The 12,331-nt window shown below is 33.9% G+C and overlaps 1 protein-coding gene across 1 annotated transcript in view; it reads left to right on the top strand.

Moving 5' to 3' along the window:
- LOC115439775 (protein goliath) overlaps positions 1-12,331 on the top strand; it is a 95,422-nt gene that overhangs the window by 33,130 nt on the left and 49,961 nt on the right. Inside the window, exon 2 of the mRNA XM_030163800.2 lies at positions 10,666-11,291. Within this exon, the coding sequence (XP_030019660.1) occupies positions 11,088-11,291 (204 nt within the window). The 5' untranslated portion in view covers positions 10,666-11,087. The remainder of the gene's footprint in view (positions 1-10,665; positions 11,292-12,331) is intronic.

Raw genomic sequence — 12,331 nt, 5'->3', positions numbered from 1 at the left:
ACAGTTTCTTTTATAAAAGAATAATAGCGGCATTTTACATTGATGGACAGCGTGATAGGTATAATATTATGTAATTATTCAGTTTTAGAAAATGCTCATATGTAGTTTGCCTACAAGTTAATCATAAAATTACATTTAAAAAAAATGAACGAGCAAAAATAATTTTATTACACATTTTTCCTCTGTAATTAATTATTTCAAACCACATTTCATTACATAATTGTCCACAATAACACAATATTGTGATATTAAGCGAAGTTATGTCACTATTATTTACCTGGTTAAAAGTAGATCATAAAAAATACAATCATTTAAGTTTGTATATGTTTTACGTATTTTAATAATTAAAATTGTTGAGACAATATATTATTATATAATTATTTCCACGTAAATAAAAATAATTACTTAGACAAATAATATTTACCTACAATACACACCGGCTATGACATTGGTTATAACAGAACTGCACTCCAACAGCACACCCGACTGCAATCGGACTGCACGGTCGCTTAGCAGTTTTATTGCAGTCATACTAACAGCATTTTGCAGTCGGAGTGCAATTGAAATGCAGTCGGCCTGTCAATAACCTTTACATGGCTATAAAAATATAAATTTGTTCATACAAAATCGCCCATTTATAATATCAACTGGTCCTATACAAAGTATTGTTGCTTTTAATGATCTACCATTTTATAGATTATCTGTTTAATTTTTGTCAAAATTTTAAATTATTAAAAAAATATAACTATACTATAACGCGAGTCAAGTACAACAGTTGGCGCCTCTATAAATTCTCTACAACGGTAAATATAGAACTATGCAGTACATATACAGTGTAACAAAGTTGTTTAAACTGGTTTACTGTGCTTTGATTTCAAGTAGCGTAAGAATATCGGCCTCTGCATCATCATGTGACTTAACCACTTAATGATTTTTCATGTTTACGCGAATGGTAGACATTGAAATATAACTATATTATCGCAGACAAATAAAATCCGAAAAATAGTTTTATTTCAATGTCACATGGCTTATCAATTGCATTGATACAATATTGACCAGTAGAAAGATCAGTTCGACTTTAATTGAACACTTATCATGTTAGGGGAACCTTACAAGCTCTATTTTGAGGATATGAGCGAATTAGCAAGTGATTTATTTGTGGGCAAGTAATGCCCACATATTGCGATGTTTTCCTTCACCGTTGAAGACAACGGTGAAGGAAAACATCGTGAGGAAATCTGCACATCTGAGAAATTCTCTATAGGAATTTTCGAGGGTTTGTGAAGTTCTACCAATCCGCACTAGACCAGCGCGGTGGACTAAGGCCTAATCCTTCTCAGTAGTAGAGGAGGCCCGTGCTCAGCAGTGGGCAAGTATATAATACAGGGCTGATATTATTATATTATTAAGTAATCTCTTCACTAAATAATTTACATTAATGACGAGGAATCGCAGTTTTACTTTTTGGCAGTAAATATTAATCATCGATGTAGAAAGAAATCCAAAATTCGCACTAAACATTTTACATTGGCTTCAAAAAGAGAAAATTTGTTAACTTGAAAACATTGCTCAACAAAGGGACTGCTCCCTCGAATGTAATTTTTTGACTAATTCATTGACGCTTAGGGCAAGCCTTTGCCTGATGGTATGCCTCATGATTATCCAATATCCATAAGCTGCAAATCCACCCAAAACTTTGTATTTCAATTCAGTATTGTCTTGCATTTATCAGACTTTAGATTATAAGTTTCATAATGCACAACAGTGCCAAAGGGCCGATATTACCCGACTCCTGCCTGCTTCCCTTTCGTAATTTATGTAAAATCTACTTATTAGAACGATTTGCAAACCGCATTTATGCATATTATTAGTACCTTAATGTCAGATTCTCTTTAGAAAAATTTCACCCTTCGCCACTAATGGACAATTACATCGGGTACAAATGCGGTTAATGTTATAAAACCTTGAAATTTCACAATCCGTTCAAGGGTACCGTGATCATTTTGTTGGTGAATGAAGTTCAATGTACGTGCAATTATGACGTAGGTGAATGTGCGTTATTGGTGCTTACGTCACAATACTACGCAGCGTGACAGGCAACCGGTTGTGGTTACTATGTCGCCTGATTTTATAATTCCCTACTTTATAAGATTGTGTAAGGTGAAATTCTTTGGCAAATTGACCGAAAGTAACAGCTATCAAAGTTGCCATAACACAAATTTCATAGTTAAGGCAAGAGTAACAGTTACTTTGATAAGTCAATGAAGAAATTGACCGTAAGTGATATAAATTGAGTAGTGATAGTTCTTGCATAATATGGTAGTTATTTGGCATTTTTTGTGTTCTGTTCCATGCAGTGTCCAAGATTTATTCAGATCCGATTGGAAGGATACATTAGTAGATAGCTTTTGTTCGCGTCTCCACTCCACTCCTCAGAAAAGTCCCGCTTTATATTTTCCCGGGATAAAAAGTAGTCTATGTCCTTCCTAGGATCTCAAACTATATCCATATTCGAACAAGAAGTTCCTGAAGTTAGCGCGTTCAAACAAACTCTTCAGTTTTATATAATTGTATATGTAACTTATTCCAAAAGGTATTATAGTTTGTACTTATGCAAAAAACCAAAAATGTTCCTTAAGCCATGACTATTCGTTACCCTATCTACATCCTTATATTATATTGCAGATAAATGATTGTTCTAAATATTACATTTATCAAGCATAATCCTATTGTAAATAAAAAAAATATTGTCACCGCTGCATGATGTAGATAGTTTTCTCACAAACAATTACAATCTGGATTTTACATACGTATATATTACAATGAATTATGCAATACGTTTATTATTGTATGTAGTGTCTATTGGTATCTATCATTTTAAATTGCTCTTTTTTCAAAAAGTACGTGGCTTCACTCATTCTAAAAGAAACAATTATAAAATAGTATTCTGTTCCTTTTTTCTCTCACATTATTATTCTTGATTACCGTCTCTCTTCCTGTATCTCTGTTTATTTGTGAGAGATCAAAGAATACTTATGATACTCAGTCTGCCTGTACATCATGTTCATATAAAATATAAATAAATATTAAAGTTTATAAATATGAGTATCAAAATTTCCAGTATTTTTCACGCTCACACATAATAAATCGTAAATCAAAACATTTCTTATTTAGGCACAGGACTGACGATATCTCGTTTCTCAATGTCTGCTTCTAGATCATTGTACCCGCGACCTCTATTCCGATTTTATTTTCGCATTTCTTTGTTCAATATTATCAGAAAACCTTACTACTCACAGTATTTTAAAGTTAATTAACAGTTATACAAATGTCTATAAGGCCTATGTTCAGCAGTGGACTTTAAATGGCTGATGATGATTATGACGACTCAAACCCGTCTCCTTTATTAACAGTTATACAAATGCCTATTAGGCCTATGTTCAGCAGTAGATTTATGTGTAGGATGATGATGATGACTAAAACCCGACGTTCCTTTCAAAAAAGTTTCGGGATTAGCATGTGGATATTCCATTTCGAACAGGCCAGGATAATTATCTCGTTTCGACTCTCGAGCAATAACCATTTCGAGGTATATTAAAATCGTGAATTGATCTCTATTTGAACGCCGCTCTACTTCCCATCAGGTGATGTGGAGTCACTGATCGTATAAAAAGAAAGCACAAACAACAGGCGAATGGACGCCATCAAGGATAAGGCAATTAATTTTTTTTGTATAGTGATAGTCAGATCATCGACACACGAGTACCCCTGACTTAGCCGGCACTCGAACCCTGACCTCACGTTAACAAACAAGCCAACGAGGTCGACAGTGTTATCGAGTTTTGAAATCGATATTTGTACATCTTTGTACGCGTTCAAGTTTACAAGATGGTAGTTGAGTTGTATAATAATAATTTCAGCCCTGTATTATGCGCTGTCCCACTGCTGGGCACGGGCCTCCTCTACTATTGCGGGGAATTAGGCCTTAGTCCATGCTGGCATAGTGCGGATTGGTAGTCTTCACACACTCTCAAAATTCCTATAGAAAACAACTGAGGATGTAGGGTTCTTCACGATGTTTTCCTTCACCGTTAAAGCAAGCGATAATTCACACACACATCATTATAGAAAAGTAAGAGGTTTGTGCCATGTCAACTCGCGCTTATTGATATTAATAAATTAATAAAAATCTTTTTTGCAGTCATTGTTGTGTCCGCATTAAGATTGTATGTTTGCACTATACTAGATCATTCTAGCGCAATGCGGTTTACTGACCTATGCTTTTTAGTTTTCTTTGTGCTCTTTGAAAATAAATATTCCCAATATTAAATGGCCGATGTGATTATTAAAATTTTAATTGTCTTTTAAAAATAATTTTACTGATTTACTTGACGTCGATTCCAAAGCTGCATACATAAAAATCCCTTATTATTTGTTTGTTTATAAATGACGTACCAATACCATATGCATCCAGTTGCAGCCACTAAGAAAAATATTTATTTATTTTACATGATTTATGAGGGAATTTGTCCATCTCTGTGTATCCAGTGTGTTTATTTATTTCCATATTTGTTTTTCAATATCAGCAAGTAAATATTTGGTATTGCCGAGCTATTTCTATGCGTCGTATATGTTTGCTGAATCATTTATGAGTAATAAGACGAATCGTAAGAAGTACTTTACGTCTAATCTCTAAGTGACAATACAACGTTGAAATGTTTTAATGTCTTCAGACAAACGTAGTTAGACATAATCCATAGAATCTCCCTATAGTGACCAAATTGAACAGCTTCCAAGAAAAGAACTCTTGAAGCTTAAAAACTTGACTTCGCCTTAATCATCACAAATAACATGCTTAAACTGTAGTGCATAACGCTGTATTCGCAAGTACAACATTTCTAGGCCGCTGCAAAATCTTGTTGGCTTTTTTTCAATACGGAACTCATCAAAGTCGATTGGCTAATACAAAAAGAGCTCAATTAAGGGGCTCGCTCCACTTAGCGAAGTGATTGGTCGTAACAAAAACTGACCATCAGGAAATTATCTCGATCTCAATGATCCATCGAAGAAATTATGAGAAAATGTTAATGTTTTTAATGAAATATAGTATTTATTATAAATGTGTTAAGGCTATAATTCATTTGAAATTAAATGTGCAATTAATTATAAATATGTTGTGTTTGTTTTTTTTAGAGAAACTAAATAATATAATCAAACTCGCTTAAAAAACGATTCATCGTAATAACAGTATTTAATAAAATTCCGTCTTAAAAACACATTACACCTCCAACGTAGTACGTTAAATCAATTTCGCCTTGAGTGAAAGTTTATACCCCAGGGTCCAATGCCAGTTATCAAGTTCAGCTCAGCCTTCGTGCTAATGGGGCGAAGTTCGCAGTCACGCGACGCTCGACCCCCTACGAGGGTAGTGGATAATGTGAAGGCTTTATGGGGAAGGTAAGGCCATGGGTACGTTTAGAGGCCAAAGTCATGGTACGCAAGATAATATAAATCGATTTCATGTCTCATATTTTATATTAGAAGTATTTTTTGCTTTTCATAAATATTTAAACCTTTGTTCTTGGTTCTGTCTGCTTAATTGTTCGTGATAAAAACTATATTCAAAAAAACTATTTAAGCTTACATATAAATAAGGTGTAAAACTTCTTTATTCGTCGTTTATTGCTTATATTTCCCTGTTGGTTAGTTATGAGGTGCGCATTAGTTGGAGAATTAGCAATACAGATTAATAAGAATCCGTCAGTTAATTTACTGCAGGAATTAGGTTTATAGTAATATTAAAAGAGATTTTATCATTCAGTCCATCTTATATGAACACTGCTAATAACTTGATGTCAAAAACGAATTCCACCACGGCTCGAACACACCTGACCTGATTAACTGTGAATTCTTGACTCAAGATAATTCATCATAATAAGGTATAGGAACATCAAGTCATCGTACTAAAATAACGAAATGTCAATGTCGGGGCCTTGGGCGGTCACGATTTTATCATACGTATTGGACCCCTAGTCACCGGGCCCCCTCCCTACTTGTGACCTTGCTCCACTGAAGGTCTTTTGTTATTCCGGTTCCTCTAATACCACAAAACAAATTACATTTTATGGGGTTACTTAGAAAGAATTTATTAGAAACATGATCGATTTATTTTATAGGCACGATAGAATTAATGTTTGTTATTCCCTCGTGGTGCCCAATTAAAATTGTTTTGATAGTAGTATGTGCTTAGATTTTGTGTCGGATGCGGGGGAATAATAATTGTTTTATCCTGTTATAACAATGTGATTGTACGGTGTTGATAATGTAATTATTTATTATACTATAATGTCAAACAATGCGCGACGTTGGCTCCCTCAGTGGTTGACAGGATTTTCCGGCCTATATATTTTAGATATATCTATGATATATTCATATTGTTCAGTTCTCATAGTAAATAATTCGATACAAGTTTTATCGAATCATAGCAGTAATATTCCAACAAGTCTTCCGCTTGAGTAATTGTTTTCCTACATTTTGGATGTGACAGGTTACTCATGCGCACGCGCATTGTACGCAAATCTTGACGTAAAGTATGTTTAACGGAATAATTGTGTTTCATGAATATTTTCCATGTGATACGTAAATTTTTGTTTCATTCGTCATTTTTAAAGCATGGTGGCATTAAATTCAAAATTAGATTTTGAAAATTAAAATCCGTTCATAGAAATAATGGTCTCTTTAATATATTTAAACTAGAGATTTGCAGATCTCAAAAATAAACTTATGGCTAATTTCTGCGGATTACTTAAATTAGTGTTAATTCAAAGAAAAGCCTCAATGACAGGATATAGGCTATTACTAAAACACGAGACACAAGATTACACAATATTTGTTTATAATGTAAAATCGGCATATACAGCATGATTCATATTTTTAAATGTATAAATTCTTAGTTTAACAACGAAATATAGCTCTTAGACTACACCTAAGAGATAAAATATTATGTGACAAAGGTCATTAGCACTGAAAAGCCGTTCCCACAAAATAATTACAAAATCAAACAGATATGACACAGTTAGTCAATTACTTTATATATACCTACGTCGCGTCATAAACTTCCAATCGGGTCAAAAGCGATATGTGGTTTCCATTATAAATATTGCGAGTAGGTAATAAAATAAAACAAAGAAGAAATACACTTTTTTTTTTTACAAATGATTTCCAAATATATACGGTATATGGTATTTTAAATATCATTTGCCTGTAACATTAAAATATGGAGGGCATACAAACATGTCAAGAACTATAATTAAGTGAAATATAATGTTTCTTGAACAGCGAAATAAAAATATCTAAGCTATATTTTAATTATTCAGAAAATGTGGCCCTAGTTGGAAAATGGTCCAAATATCGATTACAACAAATTATCCCTCTACTCCAGACGAGTTACACTTAGTGACATTTTAATTTTATACAGAAAATTTGGTTAATGTAGCTTAAAAATGAGCCAATAAACCACACAACAAATTTTTTCTACTCTTCTCTCAAGTCCTAATGCCACAATAATCTTAAAGAGTAAGAAAGTGTGTGTGCAATGGTCAGAAAAAACCCTTTTGTGAATCCCATTGCGTTACAAATTAGGACAAATAGGAAGATAGCGTGGCAACCTTACATAGCGGTCATGTTTCATCCGTAGTCTGCAAATATCCAAAGATAATTTCGCGTCGAGTTTATCTTTTATCTATGAAGTTATTGGCCGACCCACTTATGAGTTATTTACGTTTCTACGCAGTTCAGGCTTGCTTTAAATTGTATTTTTGTATTTAGAAGACATATTTGTGTAGTATTTATGTTGTGGTAAGTTCATTGCAGTTTATAGTCACGAGCAAATAAAGGATTTTTTTTAATGTTGATCTGTCAGTAACGATCCAAATGTCTTTTTTTTTCTATGAAAAACGACTTGTAATAATCTAATTAAATATATTTTTACAGCTACATTTCGTATTCATGTACTGCCGCATAATCCTAATATTTTTCACAATTTCGTATCGTATTTGCATATTTTTACATCAAATCCTCGGTATATAACAAATACTGATAAAAGCCAACTAGATAACAGTACTGTTATGTAAGAGTTTTTGTTACTTTTCCTGATGTAGTTTTTGCATATGAAGGTGTTGTTTTAAGTTTACACATAGAATTAAATTCAATGTTACTTGAAATGTTTTATTTACGAATAGTATAACATGCCAATAGTTTTGAAATCGTGGCTTGATTTTATTACTTACTCCCGTTTACCTCAGATATTAAATCACTTATATTTTTTGTTTTATGGATTTGTTCACTAAGGTACTATACGTATATTACATATTTTATATTCCTTTTAATTGTGTTTATTGTGAACTATCAAGTCTACCGTTCTGGTATATTGATTACGAGTATATCTTACTTGCCACGAAGTTTCTATGTTATACATTTACAGCCTCACATTTCCCGTATACGTACGTTTGCATTCGCCCGTTTTATTACTTATTCATGGTCGATTTCCTTAAAGTTTTATGCGACATGAGCTGACGATAAGACCGGCGTACGTGTGAACATTACAATCGTATTACAAGGTCTAGAAATGCGGATTAGTCTCAGTTTAAATTAATGATTAATTATCGTGCGTACTTTTCCGCAGTTGGTAACGGCATCGTTTCATCTTGCACCACGTTTGGTGTTTATATTGTTGTGTTCCTTGAGGAATATAGTATTATCCTAGTCAATATAATGGTGGTAGACAGAAAGAGAGTCCATATAACTCGATTCCTACCGGCTTCCCTTTAGTAAATGTAATCCAATTATCATTAGAACGATTTGAAGACCGCATTGATGCATATTAGTACATTTATTATTTTGTGTCGGATTCTCTTTCGGAAATTTTCGCCCTTCGCCGCTGGTAGACGGTAATTATGATAGCTAAACTGAATTATACTTTAAGCAGTTAAAAAGCAATAGGTATAATATATATTGATATTTATATCGTTGAATATAGGGTGTCCCAGAAAATAGTGTCAAGCGGAGGTCCAGAGATAGAGCATTGACACTATTTTCTGGTACACCCTGTATAAATAGAAACACAAAACAAGCACAATGATGTGCAATTCTGTACTTAGCGTGTTCATGCTCGTTTTGTAAAGGAGTGCATGATCAAGGAACTAAATCCACGTATGATAGACAGTGATAAAGGTAATAATCCCGCAGTCTAGCCGTTTGAACATAGAAAAACAAAGATAAGATTAGAAACATAAAAGCCTGCGAAATTACATATTACTGATAAATGTAGTTTCACCAGTGTTCATCTAGAGCCGCTGGATACGATGACAAACACCAAGCCCAAATGCAGATTTAATTATTTAAAACAAATTAAATTGTCCGGTAAAATGTATTCATCAAATAAATAACCCTGACCGAATACAGAAGTGATTGACCGTTCATACAACTGACATTTTTAATTTCTTCAATTTATATTTGATTATGTAAAATTTTTATCTGATGATGGCCTTAATATAATTTTGCTATTTCATTGATAAATTAAATAGGAGTGCGATGACCGCGTGTCGTCGAACTATACTTACATTGCATATGTGCCAGAATAAACATTTCTCCCAGACATGCCGACAGTCTTATCTTTGAATGCGAGATTACTACAAATTTCTTTTTCCCCGGAATCAACTGTCAACTACAGCTTCAATAGGAAAATGTGAGATTAACGGAATAAGGTTCATATTCGTAGTTGAAAATATCCTATATGATCCCTGACTGCTAGGTGGTGTAGTTGTAATTGTACTCGATACGAGTACGACTAGTACCGCGGTCCTAGGTTCGAATCTTGAGCCGGACCAAGATAATTGTGACTGGGTTTTCTATCTTTAAAAAAAATACTCAGTCGCAGGTCGGAGTCAGGAAGTTGGCGGTGTGATACCCCCGTGCCTCGGAAAGCACGTAAAGCCGTTTCTTGCGCCTGATCTCTCTCCGGTCATGTCAGATTGCCGTCTCACCGATTATGAGAGTGAAGGAACAGGAGTGCACCTGTGTATGACGTACACACATGTGCACTATAATATCTGCGTAGCTGCCTGAGATTGACCGCCGTGGCCGAAATCCAGCTAGGAGTGATTCATTCATATGATCCCAAATGGCTTTGCGATATTTTTGTCCTTTCCACAGGGACCCTAAGTGAATCATGTAAGTGGATGTTCTTAATTGAGACACATCTGTCTTCGTCCACTTGGAGATTTGCTTTTAAGTGCGAGGACTAATTGTTTTCAGTATGATTTATAGGCCTCGAGCTTCGTTGCCAGGATGTTGTTATTAGGCTCATTTTATTCTAGGAGACAGCATCCTTTATGTGCTAAAATACCTAAGTGCATGGTGTGAAATATTAACGAAAGATTTATATTCTTATTTTAAAGGCATATTATCTTGTTTAATTTGTCGTCAGACACAAATATGATTATAATATATCAGTTATTGCGTAAAACTGATACACAGACGCAAAATCACGGCATCGAATCAATACGGAAAATTTCACAATAGAATATAACTTATCATTATCGATCATAGTAGCTATAGATAAGTATGATTAAATACAATTAAATTAATATGTGTTTATTGTTCCAGTTGCCCGATGCTGCGAAATATCTCGCCGGTTATGGTGCAGCAGTCGACTATATTGACACTATAAAAAGATAGCAAAAAATGCGGGACGCGCTGGCAATGATATCATGACGATAACTTTGCCCACTCCATGATGGAATAACACAACGGGAACAACCCCAGCGTAGCACCAGAGTTCCAGCAGGAAGCTAGTGTTGTGCAAAAAGTTTATCGACAGATAACGTTATCGTCTTAACTGTTGCGTGTTCTAAACGATTAGTCTATAAAGTTCGATTTACGTTGAACGTCACACAGTACGAGTTGGCCGGTGTGTTGAGACGTGTACAGTGCTCGCGATATCCATGTTTAAAAACATACCGTCAAGCGTATTCTGTATCGATAAGTGAGGCATAGTGTTGTGACTAAGTATCGAATGTGTAGTTAAAATGCGTGCAGAAGATTTGTTGTCCGGTATAGCGACATTTGGCTGGGTGGTGACGTTAGTGGGATGTCATGCGCCAGGCAGTGAGTTGGAATCCGTGCGATTTGGACCCACGGACGAGAAGTTCGTCAGCGACACCTACACGGTGGCGAATATAAACATAACATATAAGGACGAGCACGGTGTTATTTATTCAGAGACCTCTGAGGTAAGTCTGTGGTATGATTTTTGTTTGTTTTTTTTTTTAAATCGTACGTATTTATCTAAATAAATGTACGTAAGAAAAAGGTTATTACTAGATTTTCTGTTTTATGTCTTGTTTTTTTTTACTATAGCAAATAATATATTATAATGAATGTATTAAAACAGGTGAGACAGAAATATTCGTTAAAAACTTTTCGTTATGTACATTTATAGAAAATTCATGTTTCTTAAAACTAATAGTGTTTATTATAAAATAAATAATGTAAATGTAATGTAAATTCAAATACGTTTGTCTGAAATATCTATAATTATCTTTAATCTTTCCTTTCAACTACTTATCAATGTATATTCTGGGCTACGATTTTGAAATGATTTATTTGTACTTGATTGCTTTTGGAATGCCTTTTGAGTTTAATTATCTCATTTTAAACACTTGTAGGGATTCAATGGGATGTTTTGACGTCATAAGGAAACTCCCGTATTTAAATAAATTTTCCGGCCGTTTGCGGTTTAACTTCAGTGAACATTTTGGCCTAATTTTTCTTACGTATGTAAATTTTTGGTGGAAAATATCTCTTGTCGAAATAAACGCCGTACTTTTCATTTTTAAATGCTCTTTCCTATGTAGAGTCCTATCTTTTGCATTACTTATGTTTCAAAGTAACCATTGGCCACTTTTTTAAAGTTTGGAAAATGCTTTGTCGTCAATTAATTTTCGTTAATAATTTCAAAGTCGATTGGACTTTTCTGAAGTTAGTAATAAACTTAACTAGCCTGGTTCAGTACTCAATATACATTGTAGACGCATTATTATCCTCAATATTAATCCATTACAGTGTTGACTATCCTGAGCCTTTATGACTTTGCAACAAAAGTGTAAAAAACACTATAAAATTTTGACTAAAACTGAAGATAGTAGGAAGATAGAACTGAACGCCAATTTTTTTTTAAGTGGCTATAAGATCTAAGAATATGTCATCAAGGAAAAGTTTTCAGACTATCTCATATAGCTAATGATAGACTATGTTTTTAAAATAATGTATT

The sequence above is a fragment of the Manduca sexta genome, chromosome 7, assembly GCF_014839805.1.
Source record: "Manduca sexta isolate Smith_Timp_Sample1 chromosome 7, JHU_Msex_v1.0, whole genome shotgun sequence".
Classification (NCBI taxonomy): domain Eukaryota; kingdom Metazoa; phylum Arthropoda; class Insecta; order Lepidoptera; family Sphingidae; genus Manduca; species Manduca sexta.
Note: the sequence above shows the minus strand (reverse complement) of the source record. Positions and strands in the feature narration are given on the sequence as shown.